This window comes from Xenopus laevis, chromosome 5S (genome assembly GCF_017654675.1).
Source record: "Xenopus laevis strain J_2021 chromosome 5S, Xenopus_laevis_v10.1, whole genome shotgun sequence".
In the NCBI taxonomy this organism is placed as follows: Eukaryota; Metazoa; Chordata; class Amphibia; order Anura; family Pipidae; genus Xenopus; species Xenopus laevis.
In genome coordinates this window covers 48150697-48163444 of record NC_054380.1, presented here as the reverse complement: position 1 = coordinate 48163444, position 12748 = coordinate 48150697, and the positions used below count along the sequence as shown (strand labels likewise).

Below are 12748 nucleotides of genomic sequence, written 5' to 3'. Positions count from 1 at the left end.
ATGCTTCTCCAATGAATTTAACTCTTTATCAGACTTTCCTTGTCCTTTAAGAGGGATATAAATTAGCTGGAGAGAGTGCAGAGACATGCAATCAAACTAATTAGAGGGATGAAAGATTTAAATTATGAGGGTAGACTGTCAAGGCGGGGGTTGTTTTCTCTGGAAAAAAAGGTGCTTGTGAGAGGACATGATTACACTTTACAAGTACATTAGAGGATATTATAGGCAAGTAGCAGGGGGCCTTTTTCCCATAAAATGTATCACAACACCTGAGGCCACCCCTTCAGACCAGAAGAAAAGAACTTTTATTTGAAGCAACTTGGGTGGTTCTTCACAGTTAAAACAGTGAGTTTATGGAATGCACTGCCAAGTGATGTTGTGATGGCTGATTCAGTTAATGCCTTTAAGAGTGGCTTGGATGATTTCTTGGACAGACACAATATCCAAGGCTATTGTGATACTAAATTCTATATTTAAGGTAGATATGGGTATATATACTTTATGGGAGGGTGTTGAGGGGTGTGTGTATGGATACTGGGTTTCATTCGGAGGGGTTGAACTTGATGGACTTTGTCCTTTTTCAACCCGATTTAACTATGTAACTATGGCATTGATAGCAAGTCATGTGCCAAAATATCTCGTTAACATGTATCCTAAAAAATAGCCATAAAAGAGTACAATATCCTTGATGATCAAAGTCATTCATTATCTAGAAATCTGATTTATTTGACATGTTGAGCTGCACCCTATACAGTACATTTGGAGCAGGTACTGGTGTAACAGAGACAACATGATGAAGAGCTAATGGTTGCATTACTTCACAACAATTTTAAGTTACCTCTGCCAATTACCGAACAACAGAAATGAGTCCAACATGGGAAGCTGCAAGTATTTATCCCCACTTAAAGGAAAAGTCAAGTCGCTTTTTAATTTCAGTATCCCTGTGTAGCCTACCTTAGCCCAATGTGAACCGCATTAGTTGCGCTTTGAAAAGCGCTCCAGTTTCCCTGCACCATCGCATTCTTTACACCATTGCGCTCTGATTTACCCGGCGGCCATTTTTTTCTGTATGCGCGCTTCCTCGTTCTAATGCGCATGCGCCAATAGCCCCATCCTCCTGACCTCTACACGGAGGTTTCTTCCGACGCTTAACACAAGCATGTGCGCATGCGCTAGATTTTTTTGGTGAACTGCGCATGTGCGCATCGCCAAATTTCAGCGTGCATTCCTAAGGGAGGGGGGAGAGAGGCTGCGAGTGCTGGAAACCAGACGGAAGAGCAGAACAACATTGCTGCTTCACAGATTAACTGTCAAGGACTTCAGTGGTCGGTATGTAAACCATTCTAAAAGGCTTTTCACTGATAAAATTTATGTTAGGGGGTTTGACATGTCCTTTAATGCCCGTATCTGACCAGATACAACCAATAGACGAGAATGTAAAAATAATACTGCTTCAGCTTGGTAGAAGTATCTTAGGAGTCAAGTTTGTCAGGATTGTAATGTTACAAGAGACCTGATCTTGGATAGGTGTTATTTGGAAAAGTTTGCATTGACAAGACACCTACTAGCAGGATTAACACTCTAAACACCAAAATGTCTGAAGGGGTGGCCTCAGGTATGGTGATACATTTTATGGGAAAAAGGCCCCCTGCTACTTGCCTATAATATCCTCTAATGTACTTGTAAAGTGTAATCATGTCCCCTCACTGTCTTGAGGATTGCTCCAGATTAAAATATTCTGTAGATAAAAATATACTTACCTGTAAAGTATACCTGTATTATAGCTACTTCCTAAAACTCACAAATCTGTGGATAATCTACCAGGCAGATCATTTGTGTCAGATATAGACTTGGTTTAAGAAGCATGACTAGCTGCTCGCAACCACTTGGGAATAATATCCCTGAAATGCCTAAAGATAGCAAATATTGTTATAGAAACGGTAACACAATTTTAAAACCCTGTATATATCCCTTCAAAATACCTTTCATCATAAATAAATTGCACAGTTATATATTTTTTTTTATAAAAAATAATACCACTGATTTATAGTGGTATTGAAAAAGGTGATGTGGAAACTGCTTGACCTCCACTTTAAGCCACAAGTTAAGTTGCAGTATTCTTAAACTTTTTCAGATTCCTCCGTGTGACTGTTTTATGGATTTTCACATGATGATCCATGGAGAGGGTTGGGGGGGGGTGGAGCATTTCAATTTCTATTTGGTTATGCTATAGCTAAAATAAAGGCGGTTTTACTATGGAATGTGAGTGCTGCAATTCTTGTGAATTGTGGAGGGAGCATTTCTGCCTTCCTGCATGCCTGTCTATATTTGCTAATAAAAGCATTTCTAAAGCATATTTTGAATGTAAAATATTGTCTTACAGTTTCTTTAAACAGGTTAAATGCTTTTAAAAAGGGTGTTCTTTTACAGCCTTGCTTGCTAAATTATGCTATTGCGTGTACCACATTCCTTCAAACATACCATCAAAGACTGGATGGAAACGTTGACTCTTTTCCCATTTGGAAGATTCATTTGCAGTTTTTGCTTTGACTCGAGCAATGTTGTTCTCATATTCATGTTCAGTGCTTGACATTACTGTGGTTAGATTGCACCAGTTATCCCGGTGGCCCCAACACTCTGTGTTATTTTCCCATTGCCAGTCTCCGTATCTATAAAATAAAGAGTCTTTTGTTATGACTAGTGCTTCTGTTCATGTTCACATTGAACTAATCAAAAAAGTGATTGGTGCATAAATCGTTAAAACATATCCTAAGATGATGTATATAAAAAAACATCTTGATTGTAGAAACAGATTTAAAAAGGAAAATAGCAAAAGGTGTGGAGCATTGTTCCCTATAAGGTGCGCACTCACATTTTGAGGCCAGTGCACACAACAAATTGTGGTTCCCACAAAGAGTTTTGAGTGAAAATACAAAACTTGGTATTAATTCTGATCTGAGAACACAGTTTTTAAAAACTGTGCACATAAGTTTAAAATGTTGCCCACATAGTCAAGAAGGAATTAGAGGGAACATTGGTGTGAAGATATCATAGAATTTATCAATTTCTTAATTGTGCTTTTTAAAACTTCCCACAAGTGGGAGAAGGCAGGAACCAAGGGACTGGAGTGTCAATTGTTACCTTATCTATCACTTGTGATTAGAGGCTATATTGCCCTATAATGTCACAAACCGCAAGGACCATGTTAATAGAAAACAGAATTCAAGATAAAAAGATTAAGAGAATAGGTTCTTTAAATTTGAAAAGTTAAAAATATTGCCACCTTCAGATGTTTACTATTACCACTGTATGGCTACAGCGTCTGTATAGAACGAAGAGTAAAAAAATATACCAACAATGGACTTTAACTTGGCCTGAAGTACATTTTGCAAAAAAAGGTTTATCAAAAGGCAAAATGACGATCCCCACGTATGGTGTTTTTTATGACTCACAGGGGTGTCTTACTGTGCATGTTCTGTACCTGTTACTAAGCTATGTCGCATCACCAAATGCCAGCCTACCCTACAAATTTGTCACCACACATCGTCACCATGTATGCATCACCATCTCAATCTATACTATGATTGGTCCTTCTTATCAAAGACAATCTTCCTACTAAACTACCTCCAAAGTCCAGAGTAACAATGGAAGGGCACATGGGGACTTCAATAAATCAGTGTAGGTGTTTTATTTATCTCTTAAAGTGCTGTGCCAATATAGATTCAATTGTGTCTGCTTCAAAATCACTATCTGCATTCCTAATAGTGCTGCAATGTTTTTGAATATGTTTCTTACATTTGGGTAATCACCCCTTTATGCTTTCTATGAAAAGGGCATTCGATGCAGTATATAACACCACTTGTTCTATAATTATTATACTTATTGATCTTCCATTTTTTCCCATATCTGTTTTTAAAACTTGTTTTCCTTTTCATTTGATTGCATATATTGCAGCTACCACATGGGTATGATCCCTTATTTATTCTTGTTTGACTGGGAAATTACTATGACAAAGTATATCTCTTAAAAGCACATGGTATATATATTGTACAAATCGCTAGGCCATATGACAATATTCCCACCTTCGTCAGATTGTTTTATTCAAATTTTTAAAGACACAGTACATGATAAATTTCGATATTTGAATTTTTGAATTTTTCTCAAATTCAAATTGAATTGACTATTCCCTAGTTGAAGTACATAAAAAATAGCTCGAAATTCTAATTTTTTTCATTCGAAAAATGTTTGCTCCTTTTTTTGAGTTTTGATTGGAGTATAATTGGGTCTGGTCCTGTCTCTCAACCTCCTTGTTTCCTTCTTTTTCACTTCCCCCAAGTCCCATATTGGGCTCTCTTGATTCTCTCTCCCTCCTAAAAAAAATAGGGAGATAAATCTCACATTCTCCTTTAGAATTGCTCGTTAGCTGAAGTCTCATAACGTGATACTCCTCTAGGTCTTGATCTCTTCCTACTTAGTGACCATGTATTGCTTTGGTTCAAAGAATAGTCCTTAAAATCACTAAACAGTTGACCCTTTTTGTTATCTAATGATGAAATTTCCATTTTATCAATCTGTGTTTTTCATATCACCATATACTTTAACATTACAAAAAGGGTTGAGCAGATTGTATAAAAGGGATTGTATAAAAGGGTCATTCATTTAAAACTGATTCCATTTTTCTTTTACATTTTTATTGGGGGGTTCAAATGTTGGGAAAAATGTAACCCTTAACACCCTTGGGGTCAGATTATTAATTTTGTCTTTCTTAAAGGACTGAAGGTTCCAACAAGACTTACATTGTTTAGTTAATAAAAACTGAATTTAATCTAATATCTCTCTCTGATTGAAACTATCATACACTCATTGGATGCCTGTAGTCAAGCGTTTAGAGTTGAGATTATCCAATTCATTACTCAGGTTAAATAAGGTGGCCATCTTGTATAACAGTTCTAAAGGTTCTCAGAACTGAGGGGAGACACCCATCAAATACAATAATTGATTAACACCCATATCATAGCAGTTTTTGTTACCATTATCTTCATTATCACCCTATAACCCCAGACCTGGTGCCTTGAACTTATCCTTGATTCTGTTCCACCCTTTACATATCCAATCAATAAATAAATAATGTTACTTCTACCTAAAGAAATGTTTCAACAAATGTTCATTATCAAAATTCTGATTAACTTTCTCATCATATTGAGTATTGTCTGCTGTTTTATAACTCTCTCAAATGCCCCCTAAACTGACCAATCCCAGTAAGGGATGGCACCCTTAGGGAGGGAAATACAACCGGGAAGTCACTTTACACTGGAAAAGGAAGCAGGTGGAGTAGTTACTAGTGAGAGACTGAGAGGCATGGTAACTTTGATCCCACACCGCTGAAAGGGTGATGGAAGCCTGACAGGTGCACATGATTGTTATTAAGGTCAGTGACTGTGTCCATCCTGGGACATTGCCACATTTTACTGTGCCCACCTTGCCTGACCTATTTTGCGGAGTAGGTGTCATGCCCTGTGGATTTATATCTGTGCATCCTGTACATTTGTGACAACTGGTGGGACTACACCCTGTATGTACAAGTTGCAGTGTTGAGGTTGCAATATTCTCTTGTTCTTTGAATAACACATTTAAAAAACCTAAGCCTGTTGGGATTGGTCTGTTGACAGGTCTCAGAAATACCACTACCCTGGTATGACAACCAGCATCAATAGTTGCAGCATACTTTCTCTTAAAGAATCATGCCCAGAAAGAGTTTTTACACTGTCTAGAAACTATGCAACTATGAAACTATGTTTTGTGGAAGTGCAGTTGCAAGCACTTCCCCCTTAAGACCACAATTAAGATGGAACTATAGGGAAAACACTGAATTGTGGGTAAACACATGGCAAATTACATCTAAAAGTATTAATTAGCCCACAGTTATTTGTAGGAAGCCCTACATCAGAACAATGAAGGATATATTTCCTTATTACACTGGATAATGTTTCATTAATTTTTTTATGGATTGCTGTGAAATATTCCTATATGGTGTAATGTAACTTTAACTTACAAAATAACTTACAAGCTTAATCCTAAGTAATGGAATTCCATTCATAGCATTATCAGCATTATCAGCATGACTTAAATCATAGAAACAAGGTTGCAAATACATATGTCATTTAGAGATAAGTGCATTTTAAATAATATTAATTGAAAATACGTTAAATGTAAAAGAAATACATACACTTTGTACTGAACATAGTACTTTGCATCTTCACGGTCAATTGCATCCCAGTGTAGAAATGCTTGGAAGTTTATAGAGTTGAAATGAACGTTGCCAACTTTCAAAGTCAACTGCACCACTGAGAAGACTTTAAAAAAGAATTAAAAAAGAATTAAGCAACTGTAATATTTGTCATTAGAAAGCAAGGGCAGCATAGATGAAGAGTACTCTTTAAAATACAGGTATGGTATCCGTTATTGTATTAATAGGAGTTTTTTCAATAATGGCTCATGGTAATACTCTGATTAAACCCAATAGCTCATCGCAATACTTTGATAAAGAACTGTATAAAATATAACACAAAGAACTGTTCTATTGTTGAACCCAATGTTGTATGTTGAGCCCAATATAGTGTAAAAAGACAGCTTTATGACTTATAATTGTGTATAACAAAGCTTTGTATCATAGTATACAAGGTGGCCTTATAATCCATAATCCTGTACAATGAAGCGTTGTGCAAGAGAAATCATGGGAAGGAATCAACTCGATGACCTAATACTTGTTCATTATTCTCATGTATTATGTCTTATGATTTCTGAAGCCCTTATCAGACTCTTCTTTATTATAGATAGGGGCACAATATGCTATTCAGCTACCAGCTAGCTAAGATAAGATCTCTGCTTCGGATGTGCTAGTTCGGAGTCTGGCCAGATCCTGATGAGCGCATGGGAAGCAAGATCTGTTAATAACCAAATCATTGTATCTTCTTACTAAATTACTATATGAGCTCATTGTTTGCTAAGCCTATATAAACTGGGGGTCTCCATTCGGTCAGTTGAGATTCGCCTGTGGGGATAACGCGTGCCTGCGCAGGGTCTTCTGGAGACCGTTTGAGCCTCGATCTGTGGACTGTTCAGGTATCTCCCAGTCGTATAGGCAGAGAGGGGGGCTTGCATACTTTGCTCACTCGGTAATGTATATCTTCTTTATTCTATGTATGTAATAAACCTTTGCTTATACGTAGCTGGTGTGTTTGAATTACTTCCGTGAGACTCATAGAACCACAATTAAAACAGTTATCCAGAAATCCGTTATCCAGAAAGCTCAGAATTACAGGGAGGACATCTCCAATAGACTTAATTTTATTCAAAAAATTTGTACTTGATCCCAACCAAGGTAAAAATAATCCTTATTGGAGGCAAAACAATCCTCTTGGGTTTATTTAATGTTTAAATTATTATTTTTTTGTAAACCTATGATGATCCATATTACAGACAGATTCCCTTTTTCTGGAAAACCACAGGTTCCAAGCTAGAACAGGTCCCATGTACCATGACTTTTGCTTTCATGCAAAAACTTTAACACAGGAGCTGATCATTTGATTTCACAGGTTTTAATACATTCCTGAAATGTCTACATGCATATACAGTATGTGCTTCTCATTTGGAAGATATGGCTTAAAGTGGAGCAGCACCACTTCTGAGTTCTATTTGCCTGCAGACAGTAATGTAACTAGATGATAATGGGTCCCACAGGAAATTAAATTTAGGACCCCAAAATATAGGTAAATAGATTTATTCTACCAAGATTTATCGAAATTGCTCAATAATTAGGGCCTCATTGGGCCCTCTACACTTCTTCCCCCCCCCCCCGAAACAGCAGGGTCTACTTCCTCTGTAGACTTCCTCTGTATTTGGTTCATAACAATAACAGTACTTTTAATCTTTTTTCATGTTGATAGTTGGCTGTATGATCAACAGTGGTGTTCTGCAATTTAAACAAATATGTGGCTTGGCTAAAAGAGCCTGTCCAGAAAAATAAAATCTAAAGCACTGACAAAATTATCTTTTTTATGCAGGCTACATAGGTTAATACAGTAATACAGTAAGTCCGTTTGGGGCCGGCACTTCTCGTATAGAAAGAGTACGGTGCCTGGGTGCTATAAGCAAAAAAGTTATCCACAAGAAGGCGAGCACTTAGAATGCAAAAACGGTGAAATATATTGAAATGAAAAAATAGCTGACGTTTTAGCTAGCCCTCTATCCTTTCTCACAGTACAACACACAGTGCAAACCAATCATTTAAACACCAAGTGGCTGGAAGGCATAAGTGATGATGTCATCAGGCATCAGGGGGGGAGTGGAAAAGTATATACAATACAGAAAAAGGAATACAAAAATGTGAATACCACAAGTCTCTATCAATATAACGTGGTTTTGTAGCATGGTGTCAGATATAAGCATAGTATCAAGTAAAGAACATAATTAACATTGAATCAAGTAAAGAACATAATGCGATCAACACAAAATATTACTGAGGAAATGCAGCATCAATTAAAAGATCCACAGTGATAAACTGGAGCATATTATTACGATTATTATTGATACATAGTAACAAAGCAGGGACATGTTGTTACTGTGTGTGCCCTATCTGTGTGGTGTGTGAAGGGAAAAGGACATAAGGCAACCTGGATGCTTGAATCCAATAGTATCACGATTCAAAAATCAGAGACTTACTGCCAGTCAGGCCCGGACTGAGAATTAAAATAGGCCCTGGCATTTCAGGTACACAGAGGCCCAATCAGCCCACACAGAGGCCCAAATAGCCCCCACCAGCCCACTAAATACTGACTTTCTATGGCACCTTATAGAAGCCCCTCTGGCATCTGCCAAAAACCACAGATTGCCAGTCCAGGCCTGCTGCCAGTATCGGGTTCAAGAACTGGGTCAAGGGGGAGAGTCACTCGATGGCAATTTCCATGTTCAGAATATCAATGTCCAGAGAGATTAGTGGTAGGAAGGGGGGTGCACGGACCAGTATCTTAAGGTCGGAATTCGAGTCCTCCCATGCTTGCGGATACTTGCTGGCGCTCAGATCTAGACCGGCAAGCGCTGGGAGACATGGGCCTGTGGGCGTGCGACTACACGCTGGGACGCAACCGTGTCTGCTGTCTATCGATCAGAGTAACTGTGTTGGCAAGGACTGCTCGCATAGCAACCGGAGGCAAGATCTGGAAACGATTCCCAATGCGATGGAGTGTAAGCGGTTGCGGTGTGCTCAATTGGGCAGGCAAGACCTCAGTTCTTGTAGATAGAATTGAATGGCCAGAGCAGAGCGGGGTAAGGAAATAAAGAAAGCACTAAACATATAGAATGTGAAAAAGACAAATAGGTGTAGACTTAGCAAAGAAGAACGTTGAAAGCGAAAGGAGCTACAGAAAGGAAAAATGCAAAGATGAGGAAGAAAACTTGGAGCAATTAGGCTGAGAACAATGGACTGAATTAAGCAGCACAGCTCGTAGAAATAAAAACCAGACATGGCTCATAGGTATCCACTAAAGGACCTTGTCCGGGATCAGAATCACCACTGCATAGTTTTAAAAAACAAACTAGGTACAGAGCTGGGTAGACCACCTGTCTGTGGCAGGGGTACACAACACAGAGCCCGTCCACAATAATGTGTGTTGTATTCGAGGTGCACTGGGAAGAGCTTTGATTATAGTGAAATAAGATATGGCCCGCTCTCAGTACAGTAGGGAGTAGTGCAACCTCGAATTGCACTGTACTGAGAGCGGGCTCATTGCCATATCTTATTTCACTATAATCAAAGCTCTTCCCAGTGCACCTCGAACACAACACACATTATTGTGGACGGGCTCTGTGTTGTGTACCCCTGCCACAGACAGGTTAGCCGAAACATCAGCTATTTTTTCATTTCAATAAATTTCACAGTTTTTGCATTCTAAGACCTGTGAGTGCTTGCCTTCTTGTGGATATATATATACAATCTTCTAATTACCAAGTCAAAAGTAACATTTCTATATCCTCCTAATATGCAACTAAATATCAACCTGTGCCGATGTGTGAAAGAACTACAAAGATTTTTTCGGCACAGGTTGATATTTAGTTGCATATTAGGAGGATATAGAAATATTACTTTTGACTTGTTAATTAGAAGATTGTGTCACAGCACAAAAAGCAGAAGTGGCACAAGATTTTATAACTGCTGCAAAAGTGTATCAAAAGAATCACATCACATATGCGACGTTTCAGGAAAGTTGCATGCCCTTTATCAAGCTATATGCAACTGTTACAACAGAATGCATTTTACTATATAGTTATTGTTAATATGGATTTTAATCATGAATGATGTCACTTCCTGTGAATCCCTTTAAATGCATTCTGTTGTATCAGTTGCATATAGCTTGATATGTGACTAGCCCAAAATGTTGCATACTGTATGTGATGTGATTCTTTTAATACACTTTTGCAGCATTTACAAAATCGTGTGGCACTTATGCATTTGGAAACATATATATGATTGGGGACGTAACAGAGTTCCTTATGGTTGCTGAGCATTGGGACTATAAGCTGTATGTGAGTGTGCTGAGTCAAATTTTCTGGCAACCAAGTTTGGGAGTTTTACTTTAAAAACATCAAGTAAGTTGCGAGTAAAACTTAGTCACTTTGTAAAATGTATAATGAAGCAATAGAATTCTTAATGAATCAGATAAAATTTATATATATATATATATATATATATATATTCTCAAAGGGAATACTTGTGAAAAAAATCAAGATTTATTGAAAAAAATCCGACGTTTCAAACACCAACTGTGCTCTTTCTCAAGGATAACCAACAAGAACTAATATAGTAAAAATGGGAAAATATTATTATCCAAAAAGCTTACATTTCTAGATAAAGGAGTATTTTACTAAACATTAAAAACCCTAGAGGAATGTTTTGTAGTTGTTTTTGATTTATGCTAAGCTCATTTGTTTAATAGGACACTATATTAAACATACTGTATCATGTGAATACTGGATAATAGATAGAAGTACTGATTGGTATAAGTTTATTTACCTTACAAAAAACTCTGTACTCACCATATGCCCTGCCATCCACAGAATACCCATGTAGGCCTTTTACTTTATATGCACTAAAGAAAATATTGTGCCAAATGCAGTACAGTGTTGTGAACTCCATTATGAATGATTTAAAAGTAAACTCGAACCTAAATATATGGTGATACTTTCATCTACAATACTGTCCTGTGTGATTTCAAGAATAATAATAAGGAATTTTCATTAACACAACATAGTATCTTTAAATACAGAGAATACATTAAATAGAGAATAAAGAACAACCAATACTTACAGCAGGTGCTCAATATCCATAACACTAGAAGAAGCAGCATGTTGTCTGCTGGTAAAAAATGAACTATAAAATACCCTATATAATGCTTCTAGGTATGAGTTAATGTTTGATAAGAAAAAGGGAAGTAATAGTTAAGGATTTAAACAAACAAACTTCTTTTAAAATGCTCACCAATTGTTTCCAATTCAGTTTATTTCAACTATAGTTTGGATTGTTATAAGGATTACAAAGCTTCTGGAAAATTAAAGTTCTTCCTGAGCACATTTGCAAATTGCCTTAACATTTTTACTAGCCTATTCTGATTAAAATGTACTTTTAAAGCCCCTTTTACTCTAAAGCTGTTGCAGTGTACAGGGTCCAAACAAATTAGATATGTGTTTATCTTAATGTACATACAGTAAAACCTTACTTTAACATACACTGATTTTAAGTTTTCCTCCATTTTATGCTGTTTTTTTGGTCCCACCAATTTATAATGCATTTCAGTGGGTGCTTTTCTATGATTTTACATCATGTTTACCTTGACAAAAAATGGTTTTGTCCTCTGTGAATATTATTACTTGTGTAATTAAGTGGTTTAAAAAAAATACTAACCAGGTGCATATTTTGCCATGGTTCTATCTGTATTACTTTAGATTAACACCAAAAAATAAAAGGAATGACAATATAGTGTACTATTTCATCCAGGTCCCACTGCGACACATTCAGTTACATTGAGTAGGAGAAACAACAGCCAGCCAGAAAGCAGTTCCATTAGTGATGTGTGGGTCGGGTTTTTCCAGGTACCTGTGACAAGCCGCCCCGCCAATGTCGTCATAAAAGGGGTGGGCGATAAAAAGTTCAACCTGGAAGTCAGGTAAACCAGGGGGTATCGGGCCTGCCCGCACATCACTAAGTACCCTTCTCATGTGATTGGGACTGTGATATTAAAAGGATTGTGTTAGATAGACAATCGAACTAATATCTAGTACTGAGTTAGATAGGACCCCACTTGTCTGACCATTTTCTTTATTTCTTTATAGAAAGTTAAATTGTTTTACTCATAGTTGAATCCCCCTGAGGGGTGCTCCTTAGTGCCCACTAGGTGGAGGCACTGCACTGTAAATCTCAGCTCCAAGAATTACTTATACAATTTATAGAGAATTCAGAACCCTGAATTGCAAAGGGTTAATCGCTATTTAAGAGACTGTACCAAAATAGGGTTATATAAGGCTAACGCAAGCTTTATCAGATCTGCCAAATTTATGAAAGCTTTGGTATTTGATTTTGGTTCGGTAGTTTGGAGTAGAAAGTAGTGATGGGCGAATTTATTCGGCAGGTGCCAATTCGCGGCAAAATTTGCGCGATTTGCTGCCAATAAATTAGCGAAACGGAAGCGAAAATTCA

The 12748-nt window shown here is 37.4% G+C and overlaps 1 protein-coding gene across 1 annotated transcript in view; it reads right to left on the bottom strand.

Moving 5' to 3' along the window:
- The window catches only part of LOC121394094 (interferon alpha/beta receptor 1-like), a 50871-nt gene extending 39470 nt beyond the window's left edge, over positions 1 to 11401 (bottom strand). The window contains exons 1-3 of the mRNA XM_041564099.1: positions 11363 to 11401; positions 6227 to 6353; positions 2482 to 2669 (exon numbers count right to left, since the gene is read on the bottom strand). Of these exons, the coding sequence (XP_041420033.1) occupies positions 2482 to 2593 (112 nt within the window). The 5' untranslated portion in view covers positions 2594 to 2669; positions 6227 to 6353; positions 11363 to 11401. The remainder of the gene's footprint in view (positions 1 to 2481; positions 2670 to 6226; positions 6354 to 11362) is intronic.
- Between the last annotated feature and the right edge of the window lie 1347 nt (positions 11402 to 12748).